Source organism: Balaenoptera musculus, chromosome 12 (genome assembly GCF_009873245.2).
Source record: "Balaenoptera musculus isolate JJ_BM4_2016_0621 chromosome 12, mBalMus1.pri.v3, whole genome shotgun sequence".
Lineage (NCBI taxonomy): Eukaryota > Metazoa > Chordata > Mammalia > Artiodactyla > Balaenopteridae > Balaenoptera > Balaenoptera musculus.
The window spans coordinates 73,547,492-73,573,078 of NC_045796.1; the positions used below are offsets into that span (position 1 = coordinate 73,547,492).

At 37.4% G+C, this 25,587-nt stretch overlaps 1 protein-coding gene across 2 annotated transcripts in view; it reads left to right on the forward strand.

Moving 5' to 3' along the window:
- Positions 1-25,587, forward strand: part of ME1 (malic enzyme 1) — a 184,543-nt gene that overhangs the window by 54,977 nt on the left and 103,979 nt on the right. For both annotated transcript variants that reach the window (XM_036871346.1, XM_036871347.1), the window contains exons 4-5: positions 14,396-14,471; positions 16,650-16,811. In XM_036871346.1, the coding sequence (XP_036727241.1) occupies positions 14,396-14,471; positions 16,650-16,811 (238 nt within the window). The remainder of the gene's footprint in view (positions 1-14,395; positions 14,472-16,649; positions 16,812-25,587) is intronic.

Here is a 25,587-nt window from a genome sequence, read left to right on the forward strand (position 1 = left end):
TTACTGAAAGGGAGTTTAGAAGAAGAAAATATCACATAAGGGATTAAATACAAGGTAGGTAAGGTTGCCTTTCTTTTTCCTTGCAAAGTTAAATTGCAGAATTTGTTGTACCTTTTCGTCTCACCATACAGTATCTTGGAATAATAGTAGTACAGACTGAGAAAGACCTGGATATGTCAGCTACTTTATTTCCTTAATTTCTAATATCACAGAAAGCCTTAAACACACCTTCTTATGATCTTCCTAAACCTAACCATTTGAATATTTAACAGCCTTTACAAATGCAAACCTGAATCACTTGTATTTTGTCTAAGTTTTTATTCTTAATTGAGATTTTAAAAATAAGGATTCTTATACTCTTTGTAAGAATCCTGTAAATATTTAAAAACTGTTATCTTTTTCTCTTTGTCTTCTCCACTGCATCCTTTGAAAACTTTTCCTTTAGAGGTTTCCTTGTAAAACATGGAATCATCTTTGCTGTCCTTTTAAGATCCTTTAAAAAGTTCTCTGTAATCACTTTAAATCTTATTAATTTGATTGACAATATACAGGAATTTTGTTACAGTGACTGCCAGGTTTTGATCTGAGAAAGAACATGCTCCTTCCTCTCAAATTATTGTAAAAAAAATTGTTTTCTATGACTTTCATTTCTAATAGTAGTAGATATTCCTGCTCTTTCCTGATAATGACATTTTGCAATAAGTGAGAATATCCTTCCTGAGGATATTAATAATTGAACTCTTTTTTTCATTGAGCGAGCGTTCAACATAGGATATGTTTGTCTTATTTCTATAAGCTATAGGTAATTAAATATAAGACCCAAATATATATATTGCCTAAGTAATAGAGACTAGATAACCTACATTTTATGAAATGACTAAAACAGTGTCATCTATAGAAAGAGCACCAGCCATCTATATCAGTCGGCGTGGCCTGTGTAGAAGAACCTATCCTATTCTTTAAAATATTTTTATTCACAATGAACTTGTAATGATCACAATATTATCAATTTGTACTGATGGATTGAACAAAAGGAAAAGTAGTCCATTTGTTACGCTTGATGAAACATGCTTAAAAATTGTCAGCAATTGTGGTAAAAATACATACTTGTAACATTAATAATAATCAACATTTTTCACCTTAGGAAATAGACGGGTCATGTTTCTACCAGTCATTCAAAAATGGAAGATATTATCTCCAGCTTAGGAGCAAAAATATTTTCTTTATATGATGGCAGCCTTTGTATTTACATAAAAGGGGAAAATAAGGTCATTGACTTGTTGGAAAAACTAAGGAATTGCTTTAAAATAATCTAACCAGCCAAAATCCTCTAAATTAAGGTTATTTTTTAAAGCATGAAACAAACATATCTCAGTTCACTTCAGTAGGTACTTAGAGCGTATACATGTTTGCCTGTGTTTGACGTAGTTTGGTGTCAGGCATAGAAATGAAAGTTCCTATGACATGTTCTGTTTGGTCTCCTGACAGCTGGATAGGTTTGTGATTTCCCACTTATCATCCCTCGTTTTTCTTGTAATGACACACACGATCTGATTCTTTTTTTTTAAATTTATTTATTTATTTATTTTTGGCTGCGTTAGGTCTTCGTTGCTGCACACAGGCTTCTAATTGCGGTGGCTTCTCTTGTTGTGGAGCACGGGCTCTAGGCGCACGGGCTTCAGTACTTGTGGCTCCCGGGTTCTAGAGCGCAGGCTCAGTAGTTGTGGTGCGTGGGCTTAGTTGCCCCGAGGCATGTGGGATCTTCCCGGACCAGGGCTTGAACCCACGTCCCCTGCACTGGCAGGCAGATTCTTAACCACTGCGCCACCAGGGAAGCCCCACACGACCTGATTCTTAACGATGTGCCTGAAACTACCAGGAAAAGTTGGGGGGGGGGGGAAAGTCACAGGAGAAAATTCTATAAAGCATATATCTATTTTTATTTTTTTTTTAAGTCTATTTTCTCTGGAAGAAGAGTTTCTCCATTCAAATTTCCTGTAGTTCTGCTGGTAGCTATATATATATTGCAGAAGAATAAAAAATAAAGTTGGAAAGTTCTTTCTATTGCAGTCTCAGGATTAGAAAAGACAATGTCATAGATGCAGAGACTATTGAGACACAGCTTACTAATATCATTCTAGACCAAATCTTCTTTCTTATTTGTAAGTTAGTGAGACAAGAAGAGTTAACTGACTGGTCTAGAGTTTCGTAGCTGTGACTAAAACTCCTCTTCCTACCCAGTGCCCTTCTATAATAGGAAGCCAAAAAGTATGATATGGTCCACTCATTAAATGGTCATGTGTGTCAGTTACATAAACTGATGTCCTAAACTGTGAGATCAACATATGTAACTTTATTGTATTTTAATTCATTATAGAATAATATTTAAGTAACTCCTTTGGAATTGGAGGACTAACTACAACAAAAATTGAAAATGTATAAAGGCCAGAAAAGTAATAGAATTAATAATTAAATATTATTAATGCACAGCACATGAAAATAGTTAATTAGGGAACCAAGCTTATTAATATATTTGTGCAAATCATTAAAATATGGTTTTCATGCCATAGTTCTGCCACTTTAAAGATTTATTCCCTGGCAAGGAGAGAGTGTCAAGCCAAGAGGAATGTCACAGAAAGGACCATTAGTTCCCAAAAGGTCATCACATGATCCGTATCTCTACACCCTCCCATCCACTCTGTTTCTACCTCTCATAACTCTCAGACCTTCTTGTTAGGCAGTTAATTTACTTCCCCAATATTCAACCCTCCTGCTTTGGTCGTTAGTCCATGGCTCTTCTCTTCCATCGTGATGTACGTTGAGCTATTTGTGTTCAGGTTGGCCCCAGACCCCTTGCCTGTGAATAGGAAACCCTGACTGCACATAGCCTGGTCACCTGGGCTCTACCTCATGTACTCTCTTGCTGGTCAGCTGGCTGTAGACGCAAATGGTTTATAGTATAGGATAACCCTTTGTACTAGTGGTTAGAAGGAGTTTACATCTCATAGTAAGATGGAAGGACCACTGCTCTAGGTGTCACAAGATCAGAGTTTTTGTTCCACTTCTGCTACTAAGTAGCTGTCGAAGCTTGAAAAAAAATCACTCATCTTCCTTCTGCGCAAAGAGAAATGTATTTACATTTACTTCACTTTAAAAGATGGGAAATACAATCATTTCTTGAAAAAAGTCAAAATGTAAGAAAATTACAAAGACTAGTTACAAATACCCATGTATCCATCATCTAGAGTTGACATTTGTTAACATTGTATCACATTTGTTTTTTTATTTTTTATTTTTTTAATAGGTCTTTATTGGAGTATAATTGCTTCACAATACTGTGTTAGTTTCTGTTGCACAACAAAGCGAATCAGCCGTATGCATATACATGTCCCCATATCCCCTTCCTCTTGAGCCTCCCTCCCATCCTCCCTATCCCACCCCCGTAGGTCATCGCAAAGCAGCGAGCTGATCTCCCTGTGCTATGCGGCTGCTTCCCACCAGCCAGCTATTTTACATTCGGTAGTGTATACATGTCGATGCTACTCTCACTTTGCCCCAGCTTCACCCTCCCACCCCATTTCCTCAAGTACATTTTCTGTGTCTACCTCTTTATTCTTGCCCTGCAACCAGGTTCATCAGTACCATTTTTTTTTTGATTCCATATATATTCATTAGCATATGGTATTTGTTTTTCTCTTTCTGACTTACTTCACTCTGTATGACAGACTCTAGGTCCATCCACCTCACTACAAATAACTCAGTTTCGTTTCTTTTTATGGCTGAGAAATATTCCATTGTATATATGTGCCACATTTTCTTTATCCATTCATCTGTCAATGGACATTTAGGTTGATTCCATGTCCTGGCTATTGTAAATAGAGCTGCAATGAACATTTTGGTACATACCTCTTTTTGAATTATGGTTTTCTCAGGGTATATGCCCAGTAGTGGGATTGCTGGATTTTTTAAAAAATTAGTGATAACATTGAAGGCGCCTTTGGCCTCCAACCTTACTCCCGTTACCTTCACCCATCCTGAAGGCAGTTGTTTATTCATTGCCCGCTAACAGCCTTGAAATAAAATATTGTAAAATATCCATAATATAGCATTGGATTAGATGAACAGTAAGTTATAATAACGTAGTTGTTATTATTTCTTAACTTAAAATTTTTTTTCCCAAATATATGGTTCTTTTTTCTGCCCAAATGTTCCTGTTTTCTCACATAGTATCTGAGGACATTACCACACTGTAACTGCGTTCTTTTAAAAGAATACTGCCTGTGCTTCTTCTTGGAATTCTACAAATTGAATTGTAATAACTAGCATGTTACCACCATTTGGAAGAATATTATCAACCTTAGTACTGAGTCACTTTTAATTTCTGGAAGCTACGGACATCTCTGCTAAATAATGCTGTGCATTGGTAATTGGGTCACAGAAGTGACAACAGAGCTATTCAGCTATACATAGATAGTCCTCTTGTATTTTCGCTGGTGTCTAGCCCTGTGTCATGTCTTTCATAAAATAAATATGAATCTATGATAAATGATGGAATGAGCATCTGAATTTTACTTTTTAATATACACACTATTTACATTAGGGTTGTATTGCTGTGTAACAAGTGAATACAAACTTAGCTGCTTAAGACAACATCTGTTTATTAGCTCGCAGTTCTGAAGGTCAGAATTCTGGCATGGTATGCTTGAGTCTATGTTTAGGGTATCACAAGGCTAAAATCACACAATCGGCCAGACTGAGTACTCATCCAGGGGCTTACAGAAAAATCTGCTCCCAAGCTTCTTATTCTTGGCAGAATTCAGTTCCTTGTGATTGTAGGACTGAGGTCTCTGTTTCCTTGCTGGCTGTTCGCCAGGGACGGCTCTCAGCTGCTGGAAGTAGCTCTTATTCTTTGCCACTTGGCGTCCTCTAAGTTCGAAGCAGTGCTTGGAGTCTTTCTCACTCTGAACCTTTGACTTCCCCTTCTGTGACCGGCTGGAGAAATTCTCTGCCTTTGAAGAGTACAAGCCCACCCAGATGACCTTGCTACCTGAGGTCCAACCGTGCTTTCCATCTGTCACCTAAGCAGACTAAAATCCGTCATGTGCACAGTCCTGGGATGATTCAGGATGTGAACACCAGGGAGACGGGAAATCTTGGGAACATCTTAGAAATCTGCCCACCACACTAATTGACACTCCTCTGGAGGATTGAGACTAAAAATAGAGCTTTAAACATTTTGTGCAATAAACAAAACGAATTCACAAGATTATCATTGCAGAGCAAAATCAAATAGTTACCCAAAGAAAAATGTCATGCATGTTAGCAATATTAGGATGTTATGTGGGAAAAAAAACACCTCAAAACCTTACTTTTGGAAGTAGGTGACCAGAGGAAATTGGAAATCTACCTTTCTCTTCTAATACTCAATTAAAAAGTTTTTTACTTGTATAATAAATTGGTGTTCGGTAACAAGGATGTCACCTTCCACTGGCCCCTGGCCTTACCACTGGGTCCCTCCCAATCTATAGACTCTGTGTCTTCCTACCTTTATTTCGAAGCTAAACCAGAATGAAGCCCGAGGCGCTTAAACCACCTTATTTACCTTTCTTCCAAAGCTGATGTGATCTTATAATTTGTAATTCTTCCTCAGACCTAGTGGCTCTGAAGCTGTCAGTTGGTTCTCTCATTATTTCTTAAGTCTTTTGCTGTCATTAAAATCTGTTGCCCCCATGTTAACACTAAGATCTCAAATTGCCGATCGCTTAGCCGCAGGTGCTCCAAGTCCTACAACTGGGCATTGACTCTGGTTCTTGCTATACTTTCCCAGGGCCTTTCCCCATAAATTGCGAATTCTTCGGTCTGGTCCTTGGCCTTGTCATTTTCAGAAGACTTCCGAAATTATATACATCGACCACATAGCACCTGGGTGTTCTCCAGCCCAGATTCTTTGCTGTACTGCTTTCCCCACCATTGGGTTAGCTAGTGCCAGAATCATATCTGAACTACCTTCCCCCTTTCTTCTTACTTATATTCTATCACTTCTTTTCTTTTTTCTGTGAGAAATGTAGAATTCCTGACTTCAAGAGTTCATAATCTAATAGGACAGACATATAAGAAAGTGAAAAATTATATGACAATATGATGTGTTATGTTACAGAAAAGCAGCAAGGGTCTGTGGGATTACAGAGACATTCCAGCTCAGTTTGAATGTCGGTCAGGAAATATTTCCAAGAGGAGGTAACACTTGCACTGTCGCTGATAAGCAATTAGGAGCTAGCGTAGCAGCGAAGAGCAGCCGGGGGCATTGGAGGGAGGCCTAAAGGAATCCTTTAAAGACCATCCAGCGTTGGAAACTAGATCGTTCTCAGGCTGAACTACTTGAGCAAATGCCAAGAGCAAAGGAAGGGACCAAAAAATGGGAGATAAAGCCAAAAGATAAGATATTCAGCAGAAGCTGAGGCAAAGTGAACCTTGAAAATGAGTCCAAGGGTGGGAGCAAAGCAGGGTCCAGAGGCCTTCACTATGCATGAGAGTGAAAAAGAGAACTGTTTCGGAGCCTGGAGAGTGCCAGCATTTAAGGGTTAAGCAGAAACAGGAGACTGTGAAACAGACCAGGAAGAGGGCAGAGAGTGACAGCAGGAGGACAGAGATACGCTTTATTCACTGATGAATAGTGAACAGTGGAAGGAAGTTTCTAGGTGGAGAGCTGGAAGCTGGAAGTCTCTACTTTGTCTTCCGGGTGAAGAATGGTGTGTGAATCTGATGAGAGTATAGAAGGGTGGGGATGGGGGACGGGGGAGAAAGGAAGTAGCTCTCATGGACAATCTCAGAAAAACCAATAGAAGGTCCTTGGGGAGGTCATGCTTTGTGAGGACCTGGTTGACAGTGGAGATGCCGCGAGGTTTTAGCGGATCTAACACACCCAGCTGAGTGCCCGTCTCAAGCGGCATTCTGCAGTAGGGCTTGCGGAAAGGAGAAGGCAGGTGGTTTGATTTAGATTTGGAGGTTTTCTGCAAGGGTATGATGGGAAGAGAAAAAGTCAAGGGAGTTAAGAATGGTTGGCAGAACAGATAAAAATCTAGCTGAATGAAGAAGGAAGTTCAATCAGGATAGACTGCTAATTTGGAGGAAAAAAATAAAAGCAGGTACCAAAAGACAGGAGACATTAATGAGGTCAAAATGTAGTTATATAGTAACATCTTAGAAATCTGCCCACCACACTAATTGTCACTCCTCAGGAGGATTGAGACTAAAAATAGAGCTTTAAACATTTTCTGCAATAAACAAAAGGAATTCACAAGATTATCATTGCAGTTGTTACAAATGTGAAAGTTGTTACAAGTGTGATATTTGGAAAAGTATGATGTGGGTTAGATCCTCACATCACAGACTATAGTGACATTTCCGATAGATTTAAAGAACTGGATCAAACTGAGAAAAAAAAATTAAAATATAGGAACATGATTGATGAGGGAGGACTTTGTATACTTAAAAGAAATGTAAGAAATCTGAAAGGAGAAAAATCAATTCGTTTTACTATAAATAAATGGAAAACAGCAGCAAACAAAAGTGAAAGATGAGAAATTAAGAAACGAATTTGTACCAGTATGATAAGCAAAGGGATAAAAATCCTTCATCTGTAAAGATGGGATCTGGGTTGATATTTCCCCAGTAGCTGTGGATAATTATAGCTTCTTTTTTGCACGTCTAGCACCAGTTTTTCTGTGTTCCTCAAAGATAACAGCAGCAGTCAGGCTGTACCCTCTCTGTGTCTCACGCTCGTCCTGTCTCTGATTAAAAGGGCCCGGAGCCCAGCATGGGGTGTTGGAGCCTGGGCGGGTCGAGAACACCTGTGTAGGAGGGCAGCCTGGCTCAGGGGTGAGCGCCAGTCAAGGGGAAGGGAGGATCTGGGTAGGAGAGCGGTCCAGAGCCAGGTGTCAGAGCCCCAGCGGGGCAAAGAGGGCATCCGTGTGGGAGGGCTGCCTACTTCAGAGGCTGGAATCTTAGAGGAAGTAAGTGGGGTGTGACACAGCGAGAGGGGACAAGATTGGCTTCACACAGGCAGACCAATCAAGTAAGGAAATATATTAAGCACGATGGGAGGTAGGTTTCTCTCTCTAGGAGAAAGTTGTTACAAATGAGAACAGGGGAGAATAATAGAAGGAACCCTGTGTTGTTGGTGGAATTGGAGGCATTGGTGTGAATTTATGGTTTTCAATATGGGTTGTTTTTTTTTTTAATACTTAAATACCATGATTTAATTTACTGGCTGCTTAATCCTGAATTCTCTTAAGTTAAAACAAAACAAAACAAAAAAACCAACGAAAAGTTATAATTAACTGTTAACGTTAATAGATAGATGAATGGATAGTTATAGAAATAAATAGGTATACATAAGATGTGTATATGTGCGTGTACATACCCGTCTGTGTGTACACATGTAGAGTACGTGTGCACACGCATGTATTCTCTAGCTCTGCCCGTTGGGTCGGCTTGGCAGCCACAACACCCCAGTAACAAGGAGCACCGCCAGCACTCAGATCTCAATGCTGCTCTCTGCCAAAAGCAACCGGAACGCCTTAGAGAAATTGCTGATCCCAGGCCTGGGCCAGGGTAAGCAAAAGATGAGCTCAGAACCTGTCATACCAGAAAGCAAGGAGGTGCTTAAAGAATGATGGGGATGTGTCGGAAAGACATAGGAGCCAGCTTGAAGAGGCTCCCTCTGGCCAAATCTGGGACATTGTAAGCACTCAATAAATAATGTTTGCAGCAGATTAGAACCTACTGAGTAAAATAACAAACATAAGCCCACATTGATATGAATAATTTTAGAGTTGAATGGAGGAATAGGTTATTTACAGAGTTTTGAAGAATCTTCCCATAAAATACTTGTTAATTACAAAGGGGAAAAAAGAGCATCTTTGCAGTGAGGAAGCCTGGAAGGCACCACATTAATCAAGTGATCAAAGTGAACATCATCAATAATGGGAGGAAGCAGGAACAGCGCCGCCTGATAGGATGCAAGGAGAAGAAGCCAGCATCACTTCCGTGACCTTCCTGCAAAAGATGTTATGGTCTGAATCGAATCATGAGGAATCACCACCTAAATCCAGATTGAAGGACAGTCTACAAAAACATTGACTTATAACTTCAAAAGTATTAAGGTCGTGGAAGTCAAGGAAAGACTGAGGAAATGTTTTAGGTTGAACAGGACCAAGAAACATGACAACTAATTACAGCGCAGGATTTTGAACTAGGCTCTTTTGTTATGAAGGACGAATGGTGAAATGTGAAAGGTGTCTGAAGATTATATGATAGTAATGTATCAGTATTAATTTTCTGATTATAATTATAATTATGTAGGAGAATATTTTTGTTTGTAATACACTCAGTTATTTGGTAATGATGAGGCATCATGCTGGCTACTTAGCTCTCAAATAGTTCAGGAAAAAACAATTCTTTTTTTTTTAAAGGGGGGGGTTCTTTTTAATAAATTTATTTATTTTTGGCTGCGTTGGGTCTTCGTTGCTACGCGCGGGCTTTCTCTAGTTGCGGTGAGCGGGGGCTACTCTTTGTTGTGGTGCGCGGGCTTCTCTTGTTGCGGAGCATGGGCTCTAGGCGCATGGGCTTCAGTAGTTGTGGTGCACGGGCTTTGTTGCTCTGCGGCATGTGGGATCTTCTCAGATCAGGGCTCAAACCTGTGTCCCCAGCATTGGCAGGTGGATTCTTAACCACTGCACCACCAGGGAAGTCCCAAAAAAACGATTCTTTGTAATATACTTGGGAGAATTCTTTTAAGCATTTACTGAAGGATAGAATAATATTGATCCATGCCTTTTAAAAAAATTTTTCTTGACGTATAGTTGATTTACAATGTCGTGTTAATATCTCCTTTACAGTAAAGTGATTCAGTTATATGTAGATACATTCTTTTTCATATTCTTTTCCATTATGATTTGTCACAGGATATTGAATATAGTTCCCTGTGCTCTACAGTAGGACCTTGTTGTGTATCTATTCTATATATAATAGTTTGCATCTGCTAATCCCAAACTCCCAGTCGTTCCCTCCCCACTGGCAACCACAAGTCTGTTCTCTATGTCTGTGAGTCTGTTTCTGTTTCATAGATATGTTCATTTGTGTTGTAATTTAGATTCCACATATCAGTGATATCATAGGGTATTTGTCTTTCTCTTTCTGACTTATTTTGCTTAGTATGATAATCTCTAGGTCCATCCATGTTGCTGCAAATGGCATTATTTCATTCTTTTTTATGGCTGAGTAATATCCCACTGTATATATGTACCACATCTTCTTTATCCATTCATCTGTCGATGGACATTTAGGTTGTTTCCGTGTCTTGGCTATTATGAATAGTGCTGGTGTGAACATAGGGGTGCATGTATCTTTTCGAATTATAGTTTTGTCTGAATATATGCCCAGGAGTGGGATTGCTGGATCATATGGCAGCTCTACTTTTAGTTTTCTGAAGACCCTCCATAGTGTTTTCCATAGTGGCTGCACCAATTTACATTCCCACCAACAGTGTAGGAGGGTTCGCTTTTCTCCACACCCTCTCCAGCATTTGTTATTTGTAGACTTTATAATGATGGCCATTCTGACTGAGGTGAGGTGGTACCTCATTGTAGTTTTGATTTGTGTTTCTCTAATAATTAGTGATGATGTGCATCTTTTCATGTGCTTTTTGGGCATCTGTATGTCTTCTTGACACATGCCTTCTTAACATTTCCTCCGTTGACTTCCCCTGACTTTAGAAACACTGGTTGTCCTACCTGTTAGATTGTTTTTTTCTCGTGGACTCTTCTTAGTCATCCTATTCTTCTAGTATAGGTACTAATTTGTAATGTTTTCTCCTTGACCTTCTCTTCTTTCTCCTTTAGTAATTTCTTCCATTCCTTTCAACTCTAGGCATATGACTCTTAACTCTGCATCTTTATCCTAGGTTTCTCCTGATCTAGGTTTCTCCTGACTTCCATTTTACCTGAATTTAGCTTTCTTTAGTATATCTTTTCTCATCAGCCCAGACCTGCTGGTATAACTCAACTTTAGGTTAACTCCTGGAGCTCACTAATGCATACTCAAATTTTGTGAAAAATATGGGGTTTAATTTTCTTCAGTTTCTGCAAGAGAGGATTATTATTGAAAACTGTAGAATGATTGCATTCTCCACTGGGTCAGGAGAGAGTCATGAACCCATTTCCATAAGAAAATATAAGTCTAGTTACAATAGAAAGTTGCATGTTAGAAAATGAACTCTATTTTGATATGAAATGAATTTCATTAGAGATGTTATGTGAGACAACATGAAGTAAGAATATTATCTAACAAATCTGTTTCGAGAGTGGAATATATACAGTGGCAGAGGTTATGAGAAAAGTTTGAACTGCGTATATGAGAAAATGATCCACATTTTAAAATTATCTCAGTTCTAACATGAAATAGACACAAAAGTATGAGTATTTTAATTGGCATGTTTAATATACTTTGAATAAAGATTAAATATTTTAAACAAATTGATCAACAAGAAATTGGACCAAGAAAAGGTTTTTATTGTAATTCCATTCATTTAAAAATATCATTCATAAATAACTTTCTTGTCTAAACTTTTAATTTTATAAATATGTATATATTTAAATATGTTCAGATTAATGTTTCATATCTAATTTTATACCAGGAAGCATGAGTCATTTCTGTGCTGAAACACTTTTGGATATCTCATTAGATTTCTGATCAAGGAGACATTCCAGGAAGTTTTAGAAATTATTCTATCAAAATGCTTGACTTTGGTGGAACATTACAGATTCTTCATTTTATTGAGCTCTCTCCAAGAGTAAGCACTTTTGAACAAATGAATCTGCTGAATGCAAGAGATTACAGGTGTCCAAATGGCTCTCCAACTGAAGTTGTACTCATATATTTGTTTAATAAACTTTGGCACTTAATTGATGCAAATTTTAGTAAATTCATTGTCCGTCTTGTTTAAAAAGAATGATACTATTTCCTGAGACCAGTGTTACTTGGAAAACCTTGGCTAACTAACAAGTTCCCAAGGAACATTATTTAATGGTATATTGCCAAGAACATCTTAGATAATTCAACAAAATTGCCTTCTTTAAAAAGTCCAACCATATTTCATTTAAATTTGACATTTATTGAGATCTTAAATGTTGATTGCATAGTTGGGTATGACAGGGATCCAAAAGAAATATATAACTTACAAAGAGCTTATAGTCATTTTGGAGAAACAAAATAACTTCATATGAAACAGCAAAAAATAAACAGGAAAGGATACAATTTAGTGCCAACTTGGTAAATTAATGTTTTTGTTGAATCAGACAGTCATCAGTAGTCTGCCTGTGGTACTTACTATCATACTATAATTTTTGGTTACTTAATAAGTCATAATAAGTCTGGGTTTACTTCATGTTTTCAGTACTTAAAACCTTTTTTTGAATATGGAAGGCTTATTTTTTCAGCACCGAAGTCAGCACATATTGTTGGACAGATACTATGTGCCAGCACACTTACAGGCATTGAGCTTACAAATGTGAGCAAAATAGTCACTGTACGTAAGGAACTTGCTGCTTTGCGTGTATATGTGTCCTGGGGGGCGGTGGCAGGGAGGAGACAGACAGCCAACATATGAGAAAATAGTTAAGGGGATTTCAGATGCTTTATACATATAATGACACTGGGGAAAATATTAGGGTGGAGGTGCTTGGACTGCTGTTATCAGAGAAGGCCTGTCTGAGGAGCTCAGGTTTGAGTTGAGGCCTGAATGATGAGAGGGATTAGGCATGTAGTTAGATTTACAGTTTGGAGCTCAAGGGAGTGGTCTCGGTTGAAGATAGAAGTTTGAAAATCCTCATTGTGGACATGACACTGAAAGCCATGTCAATCACAGTTGGGACATCGAGTAGGGTGAGAGTTGAGAGCTGACCTTTGACTTTATCAGATGTCAGTCAGCAGTGACTTTGGGAAGAGCTGTTTTCGTGAAGTGAGGAGGAAAGGCCTAATTAACAGGGTGAAGAGAGAATGGGAGGTAAGGTTATAAAGGCAGTAAGAATACACAAGTCTTTGAAGCGTTTTGCTGTGAAGGAGAGAGAGTAGAAGGGTGGTGGCCGTAAACAGTGCTTTCGGCTGTACATTTGTCGTGTGTGGTGCTCTGCATTTGAGTCGTATTTAACGATACTAAGGCAAAACTTTTAAGTGAGGTTAAGACATCTACAAATTTCTTATTTTAATTTTTAAAGTTCCTTGTTAAGCTTTCATAGGAAATGCAGGGCTGTCAGAGAGCAGTGTTAAAGACTGAGAGTTAAAGTTGAGAGTCTGAAGAACAGAGTTGCAAACAACTGAGACCACAAATCGAAGAATCAAGTGAAACCGAACTCTGCCATTGGGGAGTTTGCAGCAAAGTAAGGGCTTATTGCAGGGCGCCAAGCAAGGAGGTGGGAGACAAGCCTGGTCTTTGAGTTGTAGGTTTTTAAAGGGGGAAGAACATAGAGGCTGGGCTTTTGATCATTGTCTTGTGACATTTCTTAATCGTAGTTTTGGGAGTCAGGATGCTTCTGGTTTAGGGTTCTCTGGCCAGGTGGTCCGTGGCTTGGAGATGTGATAGCTCATCTTGCCCCGGAGAAACAGTTTGTATTGTTTGTATGTTAATAATGATATCTATAATAACAGTTTTAGTACATCAACTATGTTATCAACAACATGAATTTTAGCACCTGACTCTGGTTGATTGGTGTTCAGTTAGCACAGGATTGAGGTTAGAGGGGACAAGAAAAGAATAAAGTTTTGGCTAGAGAGATTAATCATAAACTTGGTAAGGGAACTTCTTTTTGGGGGGGCTCGGTTTCAGGGTTTCCCAAGTAACTTCCACATGAAAGGACTGCTCAGCGTGTGTCTTTCACTTCAGTCCTCCCCATAGGGGTCTTGTCTTCACACTGTGAATACGTAATAATGGAATATACACTGAAAATGCCTATGTATATATGCTTCATGCTGTTTTTCAAAGTGCTTTTACGTGTATTATCTTATTTAATGAAGACCGTGAATAAATCTACGTGTGGAAATGATAATGCTATTTAAATCCTCTGTGTATAAAAATAGTGAATATTTCTTTAATTAAAAAGTATTTAAGAATATGTAATATAAAAATGAAACTACCTTTATTGTAGATGTTGATATATCATTTAAAATAATTTCTCCCTTATTTATAAGATTCTTGCCCCATATGTGTTTAAGGAAATAATTTTCACTAGTTTGATAAAAATGGAGATATATTACATGGATTTGAAAATTTAAAAAAAAAGTTCGTGGTAGTGTGACAAGTCTGAAGTAAATTGAAATTACTCCTTTTTTTTCCTGTCAGAGGTCTCTTTATTAGTATCCATGATCGAGGGCATATTGCTTCTGTTCTTAATGCATGGCCAGAAGATGTCATCAAGGTAAGTTATCACATTTTCCCACTGTGGCACATTTGTTCTTTTTCCTGTCCCATAACAGGCTGACACTTTTCACCATACTATGTAGCATTCACCAGCTTTTCTATTTATATCACTTTGATTTTTGCATAGTGGATTAATTTTATTCTGATACCATTTAGATTCTAAGTTTCACCATTATTTCCATCAGATTTATTAGTATTTCTTTATTCATTGTAAGTTATGATAAGTGTTGAAAAAATGTTGAAGTAGTGTCTGAATTTCTTTGAGCAAACTCCTTTTTCTTTTGTGTTTAATCATCCACTAAGAGGAATAAAGGTAGGCAAAAATCTTAATCCATTTCCTTTATCGTGGTGACCTGAAGTATCTAACCTGACTCCCCTCTGGGAGTGAGCTAGTGAAAATAGAATAATAATAGTATCTGCCGTTTGGTAGCTTTCTGAGTGAGCCACTTTACCTGTATTAACTCATGTAGTATCATGATAATTCCATGAGGAAAGGAAGGCTCAGGTGGGTTACATAGTAGTGCATGGTGGTGGTGGGAATTGAATGCAGGTGTCTCAAGTTGCCTTCTCCAAAACAGCCTAACATATTGACCCTTTTCAATGAGACATGGAAAATTTGACAAAGATCAACTTTATGGAATATGCAAAAATAATTTTCACCCACTTTTGGGTGAAATGTATATATGTACTTGTAAGTTAGTTAAAAGTACATATATACATGTACATATCTTAAGGCAGGTCTTTAAGAGCTGCATAATATAGGTGAACAGAAAACTAAATGAAAAGCCCTCAAACTTTTAAAATATATGTTCTGCATTATATTGTGGTAGAAAAACACTGCACTAGGAGTTAACACACTCGGGTCCTGGTTCTTTGATATTAACGAGGTAAATTACAGTAGGCAAGTTATTTCAGTTCTCTTATCTTCGGTTTCCTCATCTGTAAGAGGGATAGACTGAATGTACTCCAAATTCCCCTTTGCTTCTAAAATGCTATGACTCTGTACATTAGTCCTTATGATAATAATAGTACTAATATCTATAATTTTTTTGAGAATTCTAATGTATCAGGTAATGTGGTAAGTTCTTTGTTTATCATGATTTCATTGTATTGAATCATAGATTTTTCAGTTAATTAATGTTTTTGATTGTTTACTCTGTGCCAAATGCTGTGCTAGATGTTGGTGTACAGTAGTGAGCACAACAGAGTTGGCTCCTAGTTTTTTGCAGCTACTCTGAAAAGTACATTTATCATTCGCATTTTTATAAATAAGAAACAGAAGCTTTAATTCATCAGTTTATCTAAGGTCAAATAACTGCCATTTTTTCTAGGCTCCATGGATATGACAAGTGTAGCAGTTTGTAGAAAATCTAATAAATTGTGTTTCACAAAATTGGTTTTGCTTAAATTCATGTAATGGCCATGAATCACAGAACAAAGATGATAGATGCATTAATTTCAATAAAGATAACAAAGTACTTAGCATTAAAATCTCCACATGATTAAAATGTATGCTTTGTAGATACTCAAGATGATTAGAAATAAACTAAACAAAATTCATTGTCTAGTGGTACTCTACTATCAGGTAAGAGTAGTAATAGACTGTGCTTGGCATATTTCAAAGATGGTAGAACAATATCCAGTGTTATAGGAGTTAAAGAGGATGGATCACAACATTGTTGTGAAATTAGGAGGATGCATAAACTGAAGATCAGAGCACTGGGGACTCCTGAGCGATGATTTATCCATGGACTCTCCCCTAATGGTACTCAAAGTGGATGTGACTAGTTTCAAAGTTGTTCTAAGGTTCAGTTTAGTTCCCAGTTTGAGCTCTTATTTACCTGTACTCTGCCCACTTACTCCTCCTGATTGAAGACTGAGTTATTTGTGTTGTTTGAATCTTTATGGGCATACCTTGTCTTCTTTTTTCAACAACCAAACAATCATATATATGTATTTTAAAAATACATTTAAAATGCATATATCAAATTTATTTATTCTCCCCAGTCTTCCACACTTAATGATCACATAAAATCTTTTCCATGTATATTCAATTTATGCTTTTTGACAGCTTAGTATTTCATTGCATAAATATTAACTTCAGAAACAGAGAGTAGGAACTATGCCCCGGAATTTGCAAACATCTATTAATAGATATTTTTTCTTTTTCTTTGAGGCTATTGTGGTGACTGATGGAGAGCGTATTCTTGGCCTGGGAGACCTTGGCTGTAATGGGATGGGCATCCCCGTGGGTAAACTGGCTCTGTATACAGCTTGTGGAGGGATGAATCCTCAACAATGTCTGCCTGTCATGCTGGATGTGGGAACAGAAAATGAGGTAAACAATTTAAGTCTATAACACAGCTATACACCTTAAAAAATAGTACCATATTTCTGCCTTTTGAGATTATTTCAGGAACTTAATGAAATTCATCTTTTTTGTTTGGTTCTTTCTCTCTCCTCAAACCCATCCCCCAACTCTTATAAAGAAATTATTCTTGCGCTTTTCCTTTCCCATTCCCCTTTTCTGTAATGTGATTAATTTTTTAGCAGCTTCTTTAGTGTTTTGGTATCCTTTGATGAGCACTTACACCATTATTCTGTAGAGTATATGTTTTACTTTAGGATATCCTCGTTACTTTTAAAAAAATTATTATTTTTATACTAGGCAGGAACTAATCCCAAAGAATTTATTTAGTCAGTCTGAAATCTTGTTCTAAAAATCTGTATTGAGTCTGTGGTAGATGTTTTGGAGTTTAGCATTTCTCCTTCCTGCATCGATATTTTAGGATCTTAAAGTTATATATCAAGTAGTACATATTTTTGCTCATCTGTAATTGCTAATATTTGGATTAGTTGTGAGTGATAGATACTATAAATTAAAGGTAGAATTTTATGAAATAGAAATGAAAAATAATGGTCAGTTAAGATAGACTTTTCAAAAGTTGCATGCAAATATCAAACCTAGGTCTAGAATGTCATTGTCAAATAAGATCTTTATCATGTTGAGGTATATTCTCTCTGTACCCACTTTTTGATAGTTTTTATGATAAATGGATGTTGAATTTTGTAAAAAGTCTTTTTGGCATCTGTTGAGATGATCATATGATTTCTTTTTTTTAAAATAAATTTATTTATTTATTTTTGCCTGTGTTGGGTCTTCATTGCTGTGCACGGGCTTTCTCTAGTTGCAGCGAGGGGGGGCTACTCTTCAGTGCAGCGTGAGGGCTTCTCCTTGTGGTGACTTCTCTTGTTGCAGAGCACGGGCTCTATGCCTGCAAGCCTCAGTAGCTGTGGCACACAGGCTCAGTAGTTGTGGCTCGCGGGCTCTAGAGTGCAGGCTCAGTAGTTGTGGTGCATGGGCTTAGTTGCTCTGCGGCATGGGATCTTCCCGGACAAGGGCTTGAACCCATGTCCCCTGCATTGGCAGGTGGATTCTTAACCACTGTGCCACCAGGGAAGTCCCGATCATATGATTTTTTTATTGTTCAATTTGTTAATGTGGTATCTCACATTAATGTGTTACATCACATTGGTTTGCAGATATTGAACCATACTTGCATTCCTGGGATAAATCCCACTTGATCATGGTGTTTGATCCTTTTAATGTATTGTTGGATTTGTTTTGCTAATATTTAGTTTAGGATTTTTGCTTCTATGTTCTTCAGTGATATTGGCCTGTAATTTTCTTTTTTTGTGAGTGACATCCTTGTCTGAATTTTATATCAGGGTGATAGTGGCCTTGTAGAATGAGCTTGGAAGCATTCCTTTCTTTTCAAGTTTTTGGAATAGTTTGAGATGGATAGGTGTTATCTCTTCTTTAAATGTTTTATAGAATTTTCCTGTGAAGGCTTATGGTCCTGGACTTTGGTTTGTTGGGACTTTTATTATTATTATTATTGATTTAATTTCATTACTTGTAATAAGTCTTTTCGTATTTTATATTTCTTCCTGATTCAGTTTTTGGGAGACGTAAATTTCTAGGAATTTATCCATTTCTAATAGGTTGTCCATTTTATTGGCATGTGATTGTTCATGTAATCTCTTATGATCCTTTGTATTTCCATGGTGTCTGTTGTAACTTCTCATCTTTCATTTCTGATTTTATATATTTGGGCCCTTTCTCTTTTTTTCTTGATGAGTCTGGGTAAAGGTTTATTGATTTTGTTTATCTTTACAAAGGACCTTATTTTCATTGGTCTTTTCTATTTTTTTTTAGTCTCAATTTCATTTATTTCTGCTCTGATCTTTATGATTTCTTTCCTTCTACTAACTTTGGGTTTTGTTCTTTCTTCTTTCTATAGTTCCTTGATGTATAAGGTTAGATGGTTTATTTGAGATTTTTCTTGTTTCCTGAGGTAGGCATGTATAGCTATAAACTTTCCCCTTAGAAATGGTTTTGCTGGGTACCATAGGGTTTCTTTTTTATTTTTGTTTTAATTGAGGTATAGCTGATTTACAATATTATATAAACTTCAGGTGTACAGCATAGTAATTCACAGTTTTTAAAGGTTATATCCCATTTACAGTTATTATAAAATATTGGCTATAGTCACTGTGTTGTACAATATGTCCTTGTAGCTTATTTATTTTATACATAGTAGTTTTGAACTCTTAAGCTCCTACCCCTCTCTTGTCCCTCACCCCTTCTCTCTCCTCACTGATAACCACTAGTTTGTTCTCTATATCTATGATTCTGTTTCTTTTATATTCACTAGTTTGTTTTATTTTTGAGATTCCACATATAAATGATATACAGTATTTGTCTTTCTCTGTCAAACTTATTTCACTTAGCATAATACCCTCCAAGTCCGTCCATGTTGTTATAAAAGGCAAAAGTTCATTCTTCTTATGGCTGAGTAGTATTCCATTGTATATATATATATATGCCACATCTTTATCCATTCATCTGTTGATGGATACTTAGGTTGCTTCCATATCTTGGCAATCGTAAATAATGCTGCTATGAACATTGGGGTGCATGTATTTTTTCGAATTAGTGTTTTTGTTTTCTTCGGATATATACCCAGGAGTGGAATTGCTGGGTCATTTGGTAGTTTTGTTTTTAGTCTTTTGAGAAACCTCCATTGTGTTTTCCACAGTGACTGCACCAATTTACACTCCCACCAAAAGTGTACGAGGCTTCCCTCTTCTCCACATCCTCACCAACATTTGTTGTTTGTGGTTTTTTTGATGATAGCCATTCTGACAGGTGTGAAGTGATATCCCATTGTGGCTTTAATTTGCATTTCTCTGATGATTAGTGATGTTAAGCATCTTTTCATGTGTCTGTTGTCCATCTCTATGTCTTCTTTGGAAAAATGTCTAGTCATTTCTTCTGCGCATTTTTTAATCGGGTTGTTCTTTTAATATGAGCTGTGTATATATTTTGGATATTAACCTTTTATTGGTTATATCATTTGCAAATATTTTCTTCCATTCATTAGGTCGTCTTTTTGTTTTGTTGATGATTTTCTTTCCTGAGCAAAAGCTTTTAAGTTTAATTAGGTCCCATTTGTTTGTTTTTGCTTTTATTTCCTTTAGGAGACAAACTCAAAAAAATCTTGCTATAATTTATGTCAAAGAGTGTTTCACCTACATTTTCTTTTAGGAGTTTTATGGTTTCTGGCGTTACATTTAGGTCTTGAATCCATTTTTTTTTTAAATTAATTAATTAATTTATTTATGGCTGTGTTGAGTCTTCGTTTCTGTGCGAGGGCTTTCTCTAGTTGTGGCAAGCGGAGGCCACTCTTCATCGCGGTGCGCGGGCCTCTCACTATCGTGGCCTCTCGTTGCGGAGCACAGGCTCCAGACGTGCAGGCTCAGTAATTGTAGCTCATGGGCCCAGTTGCTCCGCGGCATGTGGAATCTTCCCAGACCAGGGCTCGAACCCGTGTCCCCTGCATTGGCAGGCAGATTCTCAACCACTGCACCACCAGGGAAGCCCTTGAACCATTTTGATTTTAGTATTGTGTATGATATTAGAGAATGTTCTAATTTCATTCTTGTCCATGTAGCTGTTCAGTTTTCCCAGCACCACTTATTGAGCAGACTGTCTTTTCTCCATTTCATATTCTTGCCTCCTTTGTCATAGATTAATTGACCACAAGTGTGTGGGTTTATTTCTGAGCTCTCTAGTCTGTTCCATTGATTTATGCATCTGTTTTTGTGCCAGTATCATACTGTTTTGATTATTGTAGCTTTTAATATAATCTGAGGTCAGGGAGCCTGATTCCTCCAGCTCTGTTCTTTCTCAAGATTGTGTTGGCTATTTGAGGTCTTTTGTGTTGCCATACAAATTTTAAAAATTATTTATTCTAGTTCTGTGAAAAATGCCCTTGGGATTGCATTGAATCTATACACTGCCTTGGGTAGTATGGTCATTTTAACAATATTAATTCTTCCAATCCATGAACACGTTATATCTTTCCATCTGTTTGTGTCATCTTCAATTTCTTTCATCAGTGTCTGATAGCTTTCTGAGTACAGGTCTTTTACCTCCTTAGGTAGGTTTATTCCTAGGTATTTTATTCTTTTTGATGTGATGGTAAATGGAATTGTTCCCTTAATTTCTCTTTATGATCTTCTGTTGTTAGTGTATAGGAATGCAAGAGATTTCTGTGTATTAGTTTTGTATCCTGCAACTTTACCAAATTCATTGATGAGCTCTAGTAATTTTCTGGTAGCATCTTTAGGATTTTCTATGTATAGTATCATGTCATCTGCAAACAGTGACAATTTTACTTCTTCTTTTCCAATTTGGATTCCTTTTATTTCTTTTTCTTCTCTGATTGCCGTGGCTAGGACTTCCAAAACTATGTTGAATAAAAGTGGCGACAGTGGGCATCCTTGTCTTGTTCCTGATCTTAAGAGGGAATGCTTTCAGCTTTTCACCACTGAGAATGATGTTAGCTGTGGGTTTGTCATATATGGCCTTTATTATGTTGAGGTAAGTTCCCTGTATGCCCATTTTTGGAGAGTTTTTTTTTTATCATAAATAGGTGTTGAATTTTGTCAAAAACTTTTTCTGCATCTATTGAGATGATTATATGGTCTTTATTCTTCAGTTTGGTAATGTGATGTATCACACTGATTGATTTGCGAATATTGAAGAATCCTTGCCTCCCTGGGATAAATCCCACTTGATCATGGTGTATGATCCTTTTACTGTATTGTTGGGCTCGGTTTGATAGCATTTTGTTGAGGATTTTTGCTTCTGTGTTCATCAGTGACATTGGCCTGTAATTTTCTTTTTTGTGATGTCTTCATCTGATTTTGGTATCAGGCTGATGCTGGCCTTGTAGATGGAGTTTGGAGGTGTTCCTTCCTCTGCAGTTTTTTGGAATAGTTTGAGAAGGAATGGTGTTCAGTCTTTTCTAAATGTTTGGTAGAATTCATTGTTGAAGCCATTTGATCTTGGTGGGAGTTTTAAAATTACTGATTCAATTTCATTACTGGTAATAGGTCTGTTTACATTTTCTACTTCTTCCTGGTTTAGTCTTGGGGGATTGTGCATTTCTAGGAATTTGTTCATTTCTTCTAGGATGTCCATTTTATTTGTTTGTCATAGTCTCTTATGATCCTCTGTATTTCTGCGGTGTTGGTTGTAATTTCTCCTTTTTCATTTCTGATTTTATTGATTTGGGCCTTCTCCCTTTTTTTTCTTGAGGAATCTGGCTAAAGGTTTATCAATTTTGTTTATCTTTTCGAAGAACCAGTTCTTAGTTTCATTGATCTCTTCTTTTCTTTCTTTCTTTCTTTTTTAAGTTTCTATTTTATTTATTTCTGCTCTGACCTTTATGATTTCTTTCCTCCTAACTTTGAGTTTTGTTTGTCCTTTTCTAGCTCCTTTGGTTGTAAGTTTGGGTTGTTTGTTTGAGATTTTTCTTGTTTCCTGAGGGAAGCTTATATCAATATAAACTTCCATCTGAGAACTGCTTTTCTGCATCCCATAGATTTTAGATCATTGTGTTTTCATTTTCATTTGTCTCCAGGTATTTTCTGGTTTCCTGTTTGATTTCTTCAGTGATCCATTGGTTGTTTAGTAGCATATTGTTTAGCCTCCATGCGTTTGTGGTTTTTGCTCTTTTTTTCCTTGTGGTTGATTCCTGGTCTCATAGCATTGTGGTTAGAAAATATGCTTGATATGATTTCAGTTTTTAAAAATTTACTGAGGCTTGTTTTGTGGCCTAACATGTGATCTGTCCTGAGAATGTTCCATGTGCACTTGAAAAGAATGTGTATTATGCTGGTTTTGGATGGAATGTTTTATAAATCTATTAAGTCCATCTGGTCTAATGTGTCATTTAAGGCCAGTGTTTCCTTCTTGTTTTTCTGTGTAGATGATATGTCCATTAATGTAAGTGGGGTGTTAAAGTGCCTTACCATTATTGTATTACTGTCACTTTCTCCCTTTATGTTGTTAATACTTGCTTTATGTATTTAAGTGCCCTTATGTTGGGTCATATATATTTTTAATTGTTATATATTCATCTTTGATTGATCCCTTTATCATTATGTAATATGCTTTGTGTCTTGTTATAGTCTTTAAGTCTATTTTGTCTTATGTAATTGTTGCTATCCAAGCTTTTTCATAGAATTCTTTTTTTCATCCCATCCCTTACAGTCTGTCTGTCTTTTGATCTGTAGTGAGTCTGTTTTAGGCAGCATATATATGGTTCTTTTTTTAAAAAAATCTATTCAGCCACTTTATGTCTTTGATTGGAGCATTTAATTCATTTACCTTGACAGTAATTGTTGATAGGTATATACTTATTGGCATTTTAAAATGCCAATGCTTTTTGGTTGTTTTTATAGTTTTTCTGTGTTCCTTTTTTTTTCTCTTGTGATTTGTTGAGTATCTTTAATGTTAAGTTTGGATTCCTTTCTCTTTATTTTTCGTGTATCTATTATAGTTTTTTGTTTGTGGTTATATGAGGTTCATATATAGCAACCTTCCATATAGGTGTCTGTCTTAAGTTGATGATCTCTTAAGTTTGAATGCATTCTAACAGCCCTACAGTTTTACTCATCCCTTCCCCCACCATTTATGTCTGATGTCATATTTTACATCTTTTTATTTTGTGTATTCCTTAACTACTTATGTTAGATATAGATGATTTTACTACTTTTTTCTTTTAACCTTTCTACTAGCTGTATAAGTAGTTGGTCCATTACCTTTGCTGTATGTTTGCCTTTACCAGTGAGATTTTTCTTTTTGTAATTTCCATATTTCTAGTTGTAGCTTTTTCTTTTTCACTTAGAGAAGTCCCTTTAACATTTTTTGTATAGCCAGTTTAGTGGTGCTGAACTCTTTTATCTTGTGCTTGTCTGTAAAACTTTTTATCACTCCTTCAAATCTGAATGGTAACCTTGCTGGGTAGAGTGTTCTTGGTTGTAGGGTTTTTCCTTTCAACACTTTGAACGTATTGTGCCACTCCCTCTGACCTATAGAGTTTCTACTGAAAAGTCAGCTAATAGTCTTATGGGAGTTCCCTTGTACGTAACAAGTTGCTTTTCTCTAGCTGCTTTTAGGATTCTCTCTTTATCTTTAATTTTTGCCATTTTAATTATAATGTGTCTTGGTGTGGATCTCTTTGGGTTCATCTCCTTTGGGACTCTCTGTGCTTCTTGGACCTGGATGTCTGTTTTCTTCCCAAGGTTAGGATAGTTTTCAGCTATTACTTCTCCAAATAAATTCTCTGCCCCTTTCTCTCTCTTCTTTTGGGACCTCTATAATGTGAATGTTAGTATGCTTCATGTTGTTGCAGAGATCTCTTAATCTATCCTTATTTTTTACAATTCTTTTTTCTTTTTTCTGTTCATCTTGGTTAATTTCCACTACTCTCTCTTCCAGTTCGCCAATCCATTGCTCTTTATCATGTAATCTGCTGTTGATTCCTTTAGTGTATTTTTATTTCAGTTATTGTATTCTTCAACTCTGTTTGGTTCTTCTTTATATTTTTATATTTTCTAACTCTGTTGAAATTCTCACTGTATTCATCCATTTTTCTACCAAATTTGGTGAGCATATTTATGATCATCACCTTGAACTATTTATTGGATATATTGCTTATCTCCATTTTATTTAGTTCTTTTTTTGAGGTTATGGCTTATTCTTTCATTTGGAACAAATTCTTCTGTTTCCTTGTTTTGCCTAATTCTTTGGTTTTTTTTCTTTGTGGTAGGTAGACTGGTTATGTTTCCCAGTGTTGGAGAAGTGGCCTTATGTAGATGTCCTGTGGGGCCCAGTAGCACTCTCCTCTCTGGTTACCAGAGCCAAATGTTCTAGGGGTACACCCTGTGTGGGCTGTGTACATCCTGTTTTGGCAGGGCCAACTACTGTGGGCATGCTGGTAGGCAGGGCTGGTTTCCTCCTTGGTTGACTGTGAGGCCGTGCCTCCTGAGGTGACTGTGGGCCAACTAGGTGAGAAGGTAGGCCTCCTGTGTGTTTGGCTGTGTGACCCAGGGTGGCGCGGGACTGCTGCCAGTCTGCTGGTGGGTGAGGCTGGGTCCCTGCATGGCTCTTTGTGCAGCTGGGGAGCTTGGGACCGATGCTGGCCTGCTGGAGTATGGGGCCTGGACGCTGGTGCTAATAGGCTAGAGGGAAGATTTCAGAATGGTGCTTTGCTAGAGCCAGTATTATCATGGTAGAATGAGCTCCTCAAAATGGCTGTTGCCACTACTTCTTTCCCCGAGGGTAGTTCCAGTTGCTTCCTGCATCTTTAGGTGGCTCTCTAAGATCAGCAAGCGTGTTGGACCCAGGCCCCTGCCTCTGTGCTGGAAATTGGAGTGTGTGAGATTTTGCTTATGCTTTTTAGGAGCCAAGTCTCTGTTTCCTACAGTCCTCCAGCTTTCCCAAAGAGAAGCCCCACTGGTTTTCAAAGCCAGATATTCTGGGGGCTCATCTTCCCAGTGCAGGACTCCTGGGCTGGGGAGTCTGACGTAGGCTCAGATCCCTCGCTCCTTGGGGAGAACCTCTGATTGTGACATCCCTCCTGTTTGTGGGTGGCTGACCTAAGAGTGTGGGTCCTGACTCTATGTCATCTCTGCCTCCCACCCATCTCATTGTGATTTCTTCTTTTTGTCTTTACTTGTGGAAAATCTTTTTGGTT